At 48.0% G+C, this 14,467-nt stretch overlaps 1 protein-coding gene across 4 annotated transcripts in view; it reads right to left on the bottom strand.

Annotated features, from left to right (window-relative positions):
• The window catches only part of LOC129865374 (metabotropic glutamate receptor 8-like), a 250,393-nt gene that overhangs the window by 43,737 nt on the left and 192,189 nt on the right, over window positions 1-14,467 (bottom strand). For 3 of the 4 annotated variants that reach the window (XM_055938120.1, XM_055938119.1, XM_055938121.1), the window contains exon 7: window positions 12,532-12,732. In XM_055938120.1, coding sequence (XP_055794095.1) covers window positions 12,532-12,732 — 201 coding nt within the window. Of the gene's footprint in view, window positions 1-12,067; window positions 12,119-12,531; window positions 12,733-14,467 lie in introns of all 4 variants that reach the window. The other variant, XM_055938122.1, reaches the window with a different exon arrangement.

Here is a 14,467-nt window from a genome sequence, read left to right as displayed (position 1 = left end):
ATCAAAGGAGAGGGAGAGAGAGACAAAGAGAGAGAGGAAAGATAGAGGAGTATGGAGGGAGGGAGGGAGGGAGGGAGGGAGGGAGGGAGGGAGGGAGGGAGGGAGGGAGGGAGGGAGGGAGGGAGGGAGGGAGGGAGGGAGTCCTAGAGCAGCATTGTTAGTGTGCATAATGAAAGAGAGAAGGCAGCAGCATGTATCCAGGAGGCTAGAGAGACCAGCTGCCATAGTAGATAGACCTCCTCTGTTCACCGACTTCAGCAGAGACACACACACACACACACACACACACACACACACACACGACACAACTCTCATAGGCTATTGAGGCAATGCCGCATTTCTCAACAAACCAACACGGCAGACAGATGAACTCCCTCAAAAACTCCTTTGTCTCCACTAAGGCCAAATGGATTCCATTATGGTGTGACTGTGGCAGAGGAGAGAGAGATCTGCAGGTCCATAAACCTGGTGTTGTCAGTTAGTCTAATGCCAGCATTTTAACCTGCATTAAGAGTGAATAAAATGATGCGTGTACAAATCGCCGCCGACACCGCATGGTTTAACGTTCTATTAATCATCTTAATCATCCAATGGCTATCTGATAGCTTCTGGTCACCTGGGCTGAGGAAGTGTTCAGTGTGTGTCGGCCCGGGCAGGCAAGCGGCAGACAGAGAGAGATGTCTTAAGTCGCCGAAACAGCTGTCTGGGATTTCCGGCTTATTGAACTTATCCCCGGGTATTGATTGCTCTTTTAACGTTGAGAGTGGGGACGGCGGTAGACTGCGCGCAGACACACAGAGGCACTGGCGGATCCTTTCTGCGAGCGGCAGCAGCAAATGACGCATCCTTCCAGTTAAGTCTCATCAGTCTCCCCTGTCCAGCCATCCGTAGTACTGTTAATACGGGGACAAAGCACAGAGAAGGAATAGTAGACTGGACATGGGGAGACTTTAGCTCTCTCTCTCTCTCTCTCTCTCTCTCTCTCTCTCTCTCTCTCTCTCTCTCTCTCTCTCTCTCTCTCTCTCTCTCTCTCTCTCTCTCTCTCTCTCTCTCTCTCTCTCTCTCTCTCTCTCTCTCTCTCTCTCTCCTCTCTCTCTCTCTCCTCCTCTCTCTCTCTCTCTCTCTCTCTCTCTCTCTCTCTCTCTCTCTCTCTCTCTCTCTCTCTCTCTCTCTCTCTCTCTCTGTCTGTCGTGATAGGTTCAAGTTCATCATCTAGCCGTTGTTCCTTGCTAATTAGCCCGGGCTGGTTCCCGTAGAGAAGGCGTCCATCTTGTCCTGAGCAGTCAGAGCTAGAGCAGCTAGCCTGTGGAGATGAGCTGTAATGAGATAGCTCGGTCTAGCATGGCCGTGTCCTCCACTCACGGCTCTACGCACACACACACTGACTCCCCGGCTTCACGGCTTAGGGCCCAATTGTTTTGGCTCTTCTGCCCTCTCCATAGAAGAATAATGGAGAGCATCGTGTAGGGTGGCCCCGACCAAGACCACAATATGGTCGAAATATAGAAGCTGGCACTAGCTCAATAAATCACTTTTTTGGTAGAGTAGGAAAAAGTGAGTGGATATTGTTCTCTTTGTCCTTCGTCCGGTGCTTTTGTGGATGAGGATAGAATATTGTTACACAGGAGGCTAAGATTGAGACACCACTACACCGCGCATGTTCAGTTCCAATGAACGTAGCACTACCATGAGGGTTAGTAGTTGGACCAACACAGTCAATACCCTCACCGGTGTTCTAAACTAGAAGTATAGCAGTCCTTTGTGTAGGTTTTCTTTCCTTGCTAAACCCGTGGATTCTCACTCCACACGGTCAGGGGACAGGGTAGTTAATAAAGGATCATAAGAACACACCGATGCCATTCAACCACGCTCTGCAGACAGACCTAGCTGGGAACAATAGAGAAGATATTGGCTAACAATGTCACACCCTGGACTTAGTTATCTTTGTTTTCATTATTATTTTAGTTAGGTCAGGGTGTGATATGGGGAAGTATGTGTTTTGGGTTGTCTAGGGGTTTGTAGGTTTAATGGGGAAATGTCTTGTCTAGGTGTTTGTATGTCGATGGCTGCCTGGATTGGTTCTCAATTAGAGACAGCTGTGGTTTATTGTCTCTAATTGGGAGCCATATTTAAGGCAGCCATGGGCATCATGTGTTTGTGGGTAATTGTCTATGTTGAACGTTTGTTGCTTGTCTGTGCACTTACGTTATTTAGCTTCACGGTCGTTTGTTGTTTTTTGTTTTTTGTTAGTTTGTGTATAGTGTTCGTTTTCGTGTTTTTCTCTCTTCCACAATAAAGAGATGTATTTTGCACACGCTGCGCCTTGGTCCAATCTCTCACAAGAAGACGATCGTGACAGAATTACCCACCAATCTAGGACCAAGCGGCGTGTCAAGCGGCAACAGGACCCACCTACACAGGATTCATGGACATGGGAGGAGATACTGGATGGTAAGGGACCTTGGGTACAACCGGGAGAATATCGCCTCCCACGTGAAGAGCTGGAGGCAGCTAAAGCCGAGAGGAGGCGATATGAGGAGGCAGCAAGGAAGCAAGGCTGGAAGCCCGTGAGTACAACCCAAACATTTCTTGGGGGGGGCCTTAAAGGGAGTGTGGCGAAGTCAGGTAGGAGACCTGCGCCTACTCCCTGTACTTACCGTGGAGAGCGAAAGTACGGGCAGACAGCGAGTTACGCAGTAGAGCGCATGGTGTCTCCTGTACGCGTGCATAGCCCGGTTCGGTACATTCCAGCTCCACGTATCGGCCGGGCTAAATTGAGCGTTGAGCCAGATGTCATGAAGCCGGCCCAACGTATCTGGCCACCAGTGCGTCTCCTCGGGCCGGCTTACATGGCACCAGCCTTACATATGGTGTCCCCGGTTCGCCTACATAGCCCGGTGCGGGTTATTCCACCTCCCCGCACTGGTCGGGCGACGGGGAGCATACAACCAGGTAAGGTTGGACAGGCTCAGTGCTCAAGGGAGCCAGTACGCCTGCACGGTCCGGTATTTCCGGCGCCACCTCCTCGCTCCAGCCCAGTACCACCAGTGCCTACACCACGCACCAGGCTTCCTGTGCGTCTTCAGAGCCCTGTGCCTCCTCCACGCACTAGCTCTATGGTGCGTGTCTCCAGCCTTTTACCACCAGTGCCAACACCACGCACCAAGCCTCCTGTGTGTCCCCAGAGTCCTGTGCGTCCTGTTGCTGCTCCCCGCACTAGCCCTGAGATGCGTGTCCTCAGCCCGGTACCACCAGTTCCGGCACCACGCACTAGGCCTAATGTGCGTCCCCAGGGTCCAGCATGCCCTGTTCCTTCTCCCCGCACTAGCCTGAAGGTGCGTGTCCTTAGCCCGGTACCTCCAGTTCCGGCACCACGCACCAGGCCTACAGTGCGTCTCAGCCGGCCAGAGTCTGCCGTCTGCCCAACGGCGCCTGAACTGCCCGTCTGCCCAACGGCGCCTGAACTGCCCGTCTGCCCAACGGCGCCTGAACTGCCCGTCTGCCCAACGGCGCCTGAACTGCCCGTCTGCCCAACGGCGCCTGAACTGCCCGTCTGCCCAACGGCGCCTGTACTGCCCGTCTGCCCAACGCCGTCTGAACTGTCCGTCTGCCATGAGTCTTCAAAGCCGCCCGTCTGTACTGAGCCTGCAAAGCCGCCCGTCTGCCATGAGCCTTCAGAGCCGTCCGCCAGACAGGAGCCGCTAGAGCCTACCGCCAGACAGGAGCAGCCAGAGCCTTCCGCCAGACAGGATCAGCCAGAGCCTTCCGCCAGACAGGATCAGCCAGAGCCTTCCGCCAGACAGGATCAGCCAGAGCCTTCCGCCAGACAGGATTAGCCAGAGCCTTCCGCCAGACAGGATCAGCCAGATCCGTCAGCCAGCCATGAGCAGCCAGATCCGTCAGCCAGCCATGAGCAGCCAGATCCGTCAGCCAGCCATGAGCAGCCAGATCCGTCAGCCAGCCATGAGCAGCCAGATCCGTCAGCCAGCCATGAGCAGCCAGATCCGTCAGCCAGCCATGAGCAGCCAGATCCGTCAGCCAGCCATGAGCAGCCAGATCCGTCAGCCAGCCATGAGCAGCCCAGCCAGGATCCGCCAGCCAGCCATGAGCAGCCAGATCCGTCAGCCAGCCATGAGCAGCCCAGCCAGGATCCGCCAGAGCCGTCCAGCCAGGATCCGCCGGAGCCATCCAGCCAGGATCCGCCAGCCAGTCCGGTGCTGTCCCTCAGTCCGGAGCTGCCGTCCCTCAGTCCGGAGCTGCCCCTTATCCTGGTGCTGCCCCTTATCGTGGTGCTGCCCCTTAGTCCGGTGCTGCCCCTTAGTCCGGTGCTGCCCCTTAGTCCGGTGCTGCCCCTTAGTCCGGTGCTGCCCCTTAGTCCGGTGCTGCCCCTTAGTCCGGTGCTGCCACTTAGTCCGGTGCTGCCCCTTAATCCAGTGGGGTTAAGTTGGAGGGTGGTCATTTGGAGGAGGCTACGAAAGCGGGTAGTGACTATGGTGGAGTGGGGACCACGACCAGTGCCAGAGCCGCCACCGTGGACAGACGCCCACCCAGACCCTAGCCTAGACTTTATGCTGGTGCGCCCGGAGTTCGCACCTTAAGGGGGGGGTTATGTCACACCCTGGACTTAGTTATCTTTGTTTTCATTATTATTTTAGTTAGGTCAGGGTGTGATATGGGGAAGTATGTGTTTTGGGTTGTCTAGGGGTTTGTAGGTTTAATGGGGAAATGTCTTGTCTAGGTGTTTGTATGTCGATGGCTGCCTGGATTGGTTCTCAATTAGAGACAGCTGTGGTTTATTGTCTCTAATTGGGAGCCATATTTAAGGCAGCCATGGGCATCATGTGTTTGTGGGTAATTGTCTATGTTGAACGTTTGTTGCTTGTCTGTGCACTTACGTTATTTAGCTTCACGGTCGTTTGTTGTTTTTTGTTAGTTTGTGTATAGTGTTCGTTTTCGTGTTTTTCTCTCTTCCACAATAAAGAGATGTATTTTGCACACGCTGCGCCTTGGTCCAATCTCTCACAAGAAGACGATCGTGACAAACAAGGAAGTGTGGAGGTGAAAAAAAAAACATTTTCCATCCATCCATTGGAGATTTTTGAGAGATTTTCTGAAAAGTTCCATTGTCAAAAAAAACAAACATATATTTTCTAAAAGGTTTTGCAGTTTTAGTTGAATGTATTCTGTCAAAGTTTAACCCCGGTGCGAAAGTGAAAGTACAGGCTGTAAGGTGTTTTTATTCCTTCCCACGCACGGAACTACAATTAAGGTTTCTCATAAGACTGAAAAGGAGGGGACCTTGGAAATATTTTCAGGGATAAAAAAGGGAGGAGATGAACAGCGACGGTGAAGAGTGAAGGCCTTGTCAAGCTATTAATTGGACCGCCCGAGGATTCATACAGGACAATGGAGGTGACCTGGGTTGTGGGAGGCGTTATGCGTCATGTCCCACCACTCTGGGCTCTGTTCTAACAAACCAAACGCAATGGTAATTCTAAGCGCAAGTGGTAACGCTATAGGCTCAGGGATGTGTCCAAAATATTTTTTTGCTATTTTCACTATCACAATTACCGGCGCACTTGCTAGCGTTAGCTCGAAAGGGATTGGTTTTGATGAAAAAAACGAGCTGTGGGTGTGTCGTGGCTTGGCCCCTCACTGGCCAATCAGAACGTGCTCCGTGGCGAAATATGTGGTTACTTCAAGTTGTGTATTTACGGTCTTTTATGTATTGCCTTGGAATCAACTCCCATTCTAATGTTAGTCAGTTATAGTTAGTCAGTTAAAACGTACTCAGTTAAAATGTAGACCCGTCTTTGCTAAATACGTTAACTTGAACCTATTTGCAGTCCTCATTGTTCTAATTGGATATCTTCAATAGCATTCACACTGATATAGGAGCTAGGCCGACTGTCAATAGCATTATGACTGAGTACGGGCATGCCAATCATTGTCAATAAACAAGATTCAATTAATTATTGATGAGGCTTAAAAAGAGAACGAATAATAGAACGAAACAACAGGCTGTTTTAAATAGGCTATGTCACACTTACAGGCACCGTCATTTCAATAATAAATACATGTAAATGCAACGATGTCATAAAATCGGCAGGATAAAAAAGACACTCACTGCTGTTGAACGAGCCTTCGTTACAGTAGGCCTACGGGAGGGCTTGTTTTTTATTTTATTTTTTAGAAACAACAGTAAAAAGGAAGGAATACCTAGGATAGGATAAAGTAATCCTTCTGACCCCCCCCCCCCCTTAAAAGATTTAGATGCACTATTGTAAAGTGGTTGTTCCACTGGATGTCATAAGGTGAATGCACCAATTTGTAAGTCGCTCTGGATAAGAGCGTCTGCTAAATGACTTAAATGTAATGTAAATGTAAAAAAGACAGTGAAAAATAACAGTAGCGAGGCTATAAACAGTAGTGAGGCTTTATACAGGCACCGGTTAGTCGGGCTGATTGAGGTAGTATGTACATGTAGATATGGTTAAAGTGACTATGCATATATGATAAACACAGAGTAGCAGTAGCGTAAAAGAGGGGTTGGTGGGTGGCGGGACACAGTTTGTTGGTGATGTGGACACCAAGGAACTCGAAGCTCTCAACCTGCTCCACCACAGCCCCGTCGATGAGAATGGGGGCGTGCTCGGTCCTCCTTTTCCTGTAGTCCACAATCATCTCCTTCGTCTTGGTCACAAGACAGGCAAGTTGCTGAACCTGGCGTTAGGGCTGGTGCATCAGTTATTACATGACAAAATTGCAAACTCTCTGTGTGGGCACGTTGGTTGCATTGGACACGTGTCATGTCACTGTCCAGGAGCAGACCTAGCAACAGACCTAGTTCCTGTAACACACTCTAGAGGCAGTGCATAAACTGGACCACTAGACTGCGTCCCAAATTGAACCCTATTCCCTATATAGTGCACTACTTTTGACCAGGGCCTGTGCACTATATTGTGCCATTTGGGACGTAACCCTAGACTATCGTATTCATCAGAGCAGAAGTGGTGGGACACACTGGTCCTCGGAAGCTGCAGCTGTACATTACTTCCTTCATATGAGAGACCGATTAAGACATAGATGTCTTTTGATATCTGTCCGACAAAAGTGTATAAAGACTTGTTGTGGCTATTTTTCTACATTTACTACAGCAACTGAAATGAGATTTTCTCGGCCAATAATAGTCCTAAATGTGTTACTTTACAGAGCGTTGTCACAATAACTTACAGTACTAGAGGGGATGTTGTTGGTAGGCAACAACAGAACAGGAAATTTCTAGATAAGAGAGGGACTCGGTCTGAGTTGATATGACGAAAGAGACACTAGTCTGCTTGATATCTTGCTTGCATTCTGAGTCAATCCCTCCATGGTGATGACTGATGATGGACCAGGACAAAAAAGGAGAGAGAAACAGAAAAGAGCTACACAAAAGGGAAAACATCATCATCATTGACCCAAATCTGACGTATCATGTTTTTGGTCTAAGAAAATAGGAAATATCTGCAGCATGCCTACACGTATGAATAAAACTATGCAAACTCATCCAATGGCCTCTAGATAGAATCAAGTGATAGCACAACGTCTGAAGTGGGCTGCTTAATAAGTAAAGCGCTCGACATGTGACAAAGCGCACGTCCTAAATGACACCCTATTCCCTCAATAGTGCACTACTTTATAGGGAGTGCCCTATATAGGGAATAGGGTGTCATTTGGGACAGAGCAAGAATGTCCTTTAGATGACTGCGGAGACAATAGAGGGTGTAGAGACTCAAGCTGAACAGAACAGGAGAACCGGTATCAGATGCAGTCCGCACGGTGTAGCGTGTGATTGCAGCTACAGGCACTGTTCCTTATTGTCTTCGTTCCCCTGGATCTGCAATGCACCACCATCTGGGCGTGCATGTGTGTCTGGGTGTGCGCATGAGAGGGAAAACAAGAGAAATAGGTAGGGAGAGGGGAGAAGTGGAGAGATGGAGGGAGAGACAGGCAGAGAGAGAGAAGTAGGGGAGAAAAGGAGAGAGAAAAAAAGAGAGGGAGAATGAGAGATAATGAGAAGATAAAGGAGAGAGGGAGTGGGGTAGAGAGGAGGAGGGAGGGGAGGAGAGGGAGGGATAGAGCTAGGAAGTGTGTGAGCAGGATGGTGCTCTCTCCATCAGCATGGGTTTCTGTCGGAGTCAGAGAGCACATCGATAACACCTGAACACTGGAGGGAAGGAGGGATATACACACACACTGGGGGTCAGTGGAGGGGTCATCCAAGTGTCCGATCTCATGCTGCTGAGAAAGGTTAGATCCTCTGGCAGGGTTCGGTGGGGAAGGATCATTAATAAGTGCACCGGTGTGTGTGTGTGTGTGTGTGTGTGTGTGTGTGTGTGTGTGTGTGTGTGTGTGTGTGTGTGTGTGTGTGTGTGTGTGTGTGTGTGTGTGTGTCTGCATGAGATATCTCCACGCCTGGTGTGTGTTTTCCCTAGATTGTTCTGAAACCTCACTACTGAATTAGGCTCTTCCTCTCGCTGGATTGATTTTCCGCCTGTGTCGGTAAGCAGGGGGATTGTGGCCTATCGGATCAGCACAGCTCCTCTAAGTTGCATTTGATTGGTATGGATCCCTGGCCCCCCCCCCTCCATGTCAAGGGCACTGTGGATGGTCCGACTCAATGCCCTCCTAACGGGTGCAGATGAGCTGCATACTAAACTAAGGAATATGACCCTAGTCATAGACTGTTCTCTCTGCTACCGCACGGCAAGCAGTACCGGAGCGCCAAGTCTTGGTCCAAGAGGCTTCTAAACAGCTTCTATCCCCAAGTCATAAGACTCAAACATTTAATCAAATGGCTACCCAGACTATTTGCACCCCCCCCCCCCCCCCCCCCCCCTCTACACTACTGCTACTCTCTGTTATTATCTATGCATAGTCACTTTAATAACTCTACCTACATGTACATATTATCTCAATTACCTTGACTAACCGGTGCCCCCGCACATTGACTTTGTACCGGTACACCCCGTATATAGCCTCGCTATTGTTATTTTACTGCTGCTCTTTAATAATAATAATTGAACGTTTTTTTTTTTTTAAGTTTGAACTGCATTGTTGGTTAAGGGCTTGTAAGTAAGCATTTCACTGTAAGGTCTACACACACACACACGTAACTTTATCCAATAACAGCCCTAAACGTGCTACTGTATGCCAGACATGATGTGCTATAAGAGGCTGTAGCTGAACCACACAAAACAACATGAGTCTACAACATGATCAGTCCCCAGCAGAAAACCCATTCCGTCCTCTGGTATCATTACTATTAACCTCCCGTTGAACTCCAGAGGGGCAGAAATCGATACCAAACACAACATGCTGCTTCTCTGTGTAGTTAGCTTGAAAGCATGCCGTCGAGAAGCCCCGGGCCTGTTGAAGACGAGATACTAGATGTAAACAACATCAACCGCCCTACAGCAATTCATCTTGTGCCTCTCGGCCGTTGAAAAACCAGCAGCAGTCAATAGAGAGAAGATTTACTGATCGTTAGTAAGTAGTCTGGTAAAGTGCAGTTTGTCAGGCCTCCTCTCTGCTCCGTGCCCTTCTACATTCATCTCAGTCAAGTGGGCAGTGACATTTAGCTCTATTAAGGGAGGTGACTGTCTAAAATGGTGGTGAAGTACTTTGTTACCAGTGGCTTTAGTATTCATCGCGGCTAGAATGGCCATAGTAGGACTTGAACCAGCAACCTTGTGTTTATCAGCCCAATATCTTAGCTATCACTGCCAAGAGATCCAAACCCTCAGCGAGAAGTTGTATGTGCTGTACTATGCTGAAAGAAATATATAAGCCCAACATGCAACAATGTCAACAATTTTACTGAGTTACAGTTAATACTGTATGAAGAAATCAGTCAATTGAAATAGAGTCATTAGGTCCTAATCTATGGATTTCACATGACTGGGCAGGGGCGCAGCCATGGGTAGGCTTGCGAGGGCACCCACTTGGGAGCCAGGCCCACCCACTGGGGAGCTGGCCCAGCCAATCAGAATTTGTTTTTTCCACACAAAAGAGCCTTATTACAGACAGAAATACTCCGTTTCATCAGGTAGCTGGCCTCAGATGATACCGCAGGTGAAGAAGCCGGATGTGGCGTGGTTACACGTGGTCTGCGGTTGTGAGTCCGATTGGACGTACTGCCAAATTCTCTAAAACGACGTTGGAGGCGGCTTATGGTAGAGAAATTAACATTCAGTTCTCTGGCAACAGCTCTGTTGGACACTCCTGTAGTCAGCATGCCAATTGCACGCTTCCTCAAAACTTGAGATATCTGTGGCATTGTCTTGTGTGACAAAACTGCACATTTTAGAGTTGACTTTTATTGTCCCCTGTACAAGGTGCACCTGTATAATGATCATGCTGTTTAATCAGCTTCTTGACATGCACACCTGTCAGGTGGATTGATTACCTTGGCAAAGGATAAATGCTCACTAACAGGGATGTAAACACATTTGTGCACAAAATTTGAGAGAAATACGTTTTTTATGATAATGGAGTGTACATTTTTGTTGAGTGTTTGTGAGTGGACGACACTGCCACTGTATGAATACATTTTTGACCTAATGCTCCTACAGTCTTAAAACTGCCTTGTGGGCTGACTATTCATTTTTAGATAGATCAACGCAATTGTGCAAATCGCGAGAGTTGAATGGAAACATAACAAGTGAACAGGCGGCGGGATAACCATGCTGTAACCAAAAGAAGCAGAAAATGCATATTCAATTGAACTGTCTGATGTTATTTAGTTGGAGATGTATCATTTGTTTTCGCCTACGTATGCTCTTCGGGGGCCGAGAAGGACAAAACAGTCAAAATAAGCACACTGCTCATAAAGACACGTTTAAAGCATTACTTGAGTCTCAAGTCAAGCTCCAACTTGTTTACCATCTGCAGCAAACACAACGCGCTGTAAACCATGTTAAATTAAACATTTTCCTCATCAATCTACACACAATAACACATGATGACAAAGGGGGAAAAAATTGAATGTATTGGATTTTTTGGGGGGCTGAAATACCTTATTTACGTAAGTAGTATTCAAACCCTTTGCTACGAGACTAGACATGGAACTGGTCTGATGAAACCAAGATTGAACTATTTGGCCTGAATGTCAAGCGTCACGTCTGGAGGAAACCAGGCACCATCCCTACGGTGAAGCATGGTGGTGGCAGCATCATGCTGTGGGGATTATTTTCAGCGGCATGGACTGAGAGACTCATAATGATCGAGGGAAAGATTAACAGAGCAAAGTACAGAGAAATCCTTGATGAAAACCTGCTCCACAGTGCTCAGGACCTCAGACTGGGGCGAAGGTTCACCTTCCAACAGGACTACGACCCTAAGCACACAACCAAGACAACGCAGGAGTGGCTTCGGAGACAAGTCTCTGAAGGTCCTTGAGTGGCCCAGCCTGAGCTTGAATCCGATCGAACATCTCTGGAGAGACCTGAAAACAGCGACGCTCCCCATCCAACCTGGCAGAGCTTGAGAGGATCTGCAGAAAAGAATGGGAGAAACTCCCCAAATACAGGTGTGCCAAGCTTGTAGCGTCATACCCAAGAAGACTTGAGGCTGTAAACGCTGCCAAAGGTGCTTCAACAAAAGTGCGTGGTAAGGGGCCTGAATACTAATGTAAATGTGATATTTCAGGTTTTTATTTGTAATACATTTGCAAAATGTCTACAAACCTGTTTTTGTTTTGTCATTATGGGGTATTGTGTGTAGATTGATGAGGGGAAAAAACGATTTAATCAATTTTAGAATAAGGCTGTAAGCTAATAAAATGGGGTCTGAATACTTTCCGAACGCACTTTATAGAAAATGATGTGCACATAATAAGGTACAGAACAGATTCATGTAGTATGCCATTAGCAGGTACAGGAAGCAGGATAAGTCAAGATAATTAGTAGAGAAATATGAAGAGAGCAGCAGTATTAGTAGTAGTAGTAGTATTATTAACTATTTCAGTGAGAGCCAGTAAAGGGCACTATCACTGAGAAGGAATAGCATGTGTAACCCTATGCACTCTGTGGGAGGACTGCTCTCAGAGAGGATGGATCGTGGCTCATAGAGGACACTAGGGGGAAACAAAATGGGGCAAAAAGTAAATCATTTCACTAACTACTTCATGAACTACAGTACCCCTGTAATCAAAGCTTAACGCATGTTCAAGATGTCCTCTGATAAGGAGGGTATGATGAGGGAGTGGTGTGTGACTCGAAGTTGAAGTTGATGTTGAGGATGTGGCTGAGTAGTGTGTGTGAGTGTACAGTGTGTGTGTGTGTGTGTGTGTGTGCGTGTGTGCGCGCGTGTGTGTGTGTGTGTGTGTGTGTGTGTGCGTGTGTGCGCGCGTGTGTGTGTGTGTGTGTGTGTGTGTGTGTGTGTGTGTGTGTGTGTGTGTGTGTGTGTGTGTGTGTGTGTGTGTGTGTGTGTGTGTGTGTGTGTGTGTGTGTGTGTGTGTGTGTGTGTGTGCGTCCGTGCTCTACTTACCATTAAAGTTGACAGCTCTGATATGGCTGAGTAGTTCCTTGCCATCGATGTTGGCCATCTTTGGGCACAGGCCTGGGTATCCATAGCAGAGTTCCCGGTGCATCCGGTGCAGGGCATGGGCCATAGCATACACAGCATCCATCACAAACTGCACCTTCCCCTCCTGCTCGTAGCTCGAGTCCCGACCAACCTTCTCCAGACCTGGGAGAGAGGAGAGAGACCGATGGACAGTTAGCTACACTGTGGAAGAAGACATCCAAGTGTCTATTTGTCAAAGATGCTAAATGTATAACATTACATTATAATGGCATTTCCGTGAGAGAAAAAAACTGTTCTTGCACAAACACAAACATCTGTCGGTACCGGTAATGTTGTTTAATTCAGTTGAGCATACAAACAGTGACACACACACACACACACACACACACACACACACACACACACACACACTTTCTTTCTAACGCAGTCGAATAGGTGCTTATGTAACTGATAACATCATTAGCGTCATTAGCTCATAAAGAGGTGAAAGCACAAACTCCTTCATCCATAAACATGAAAATCACTAATTGATTATGATGCCTTTCTACCGTTGTCATCAAAGTTATTAAACTGGAACTGCAACAGAAAATGGAAAAAGGTGGAATTTCAGAAGCAACTCATTTTTATTGAATTCTTTCAGCTTATAACTCAGTGGAAGCTTTCTGGGGGGAAAAAAAGCAAAAAGATTGTAAATAAAAAAACATGCCCGGGCTAGGTGAATACGCGTGTCTGTGTAGAATTAATAGGCTCAGGAGAAGGAAATCCAATTCAGTTTTTATAGCGGCTTCCACACAGCAGGCGAGTCTCACGTGAAGGTGATGCATTAGCAGGAGCAGGACAAACACACACGCCTGGTTATTCCCTATGAAGGATACAGTCTGAGCTACAGTAAAGGGTATGGATGCTGACTTCCCAAGAGACCAAACAACTAAGAAGGACTTTGTGGGCCCGCTGGAGCCATCATAGAAATCAGCCCCAATAGTTAAAAGCCACGCAAACCAGAAGTACTGCTTCACCCAAGGTCCGGAGCCACCACTGAGTAATCCCACCAGGTGTAGGCACTGACTACAGAGGAACTGACTCAGTTTATCCCAAATAGGCTCTGTGAGTTTATCCTATCGGAGAGAGCTCCCAGTGCCTTGAGCTTATAACATAAAGAAGCAGTCCTCTGACATAACCCAGGCCAGTAAAGAAACACTGGGGACGGGTGCTGAGCCATCAGACTCAATCTGAATCCTATCCTGGCTTTGACTTGACAAGCTGGAGAGATAGCTACTGTATCACTACTAAGCCCCAGGCACACAGCATAAACCCCGCAATCACACACACACACACACACACACACACACACACACACACACACACACACACACACACACACACACACACACACACACACACACACACACACACACACACACACACACACACACACACACACACACACACACACACACACACACACACACAGCAGGCTTACAGTCCAGCCAACCATATAATCACCCTTTTGAGCTCCTAATAAAGAAAATGGCATCCATCTCAACTCAGTCCCCAGATAAGACTACATAGGGCGCATCCTATTCCCTATATTGTGTACCCATAGGGCTCTGGTCAAAAGTAGGGCACTATATAGGGAATAGGGTGCCATTTCAGGCACAAGCATGGAGGACTAGATACCTTCTGCATTCCCTCTACTGACTTACAGGAAACAATGGTGTTCCATTTCCTTCAATTGCATCATTACAGTTTCCCTCCCTAGCTGACTGGCTGGCAGGGTGAGGTGCAGCAGTCGTCATGTTTACTGTCTGTCTGTCCTTGTCTGTCCCAGCCATGTCACACACAGGAGATCCAGCCCTGTCATACACACGTATGCACGCATGCACGCATGTACAGTGCG

The sequence above is a fragment of the Salvelinus fontinalis genome, chromosome 11 (genome assembly GCF_029448725.1).
Source record: "Salvelinus fontinalis isolate EN_2023a chromosome 11, ASM2944872v1, whole genome shotgun sequence".
NCBI lineage: Eukaryota > Metazoa > Chordata > Actinopteri > Salmoniformes > Salmonidae > Salvelinus > Salvelinus fontinalis.
This window is presented reverse-complemented; position numbering and strand designations above follow the sequence as displayed.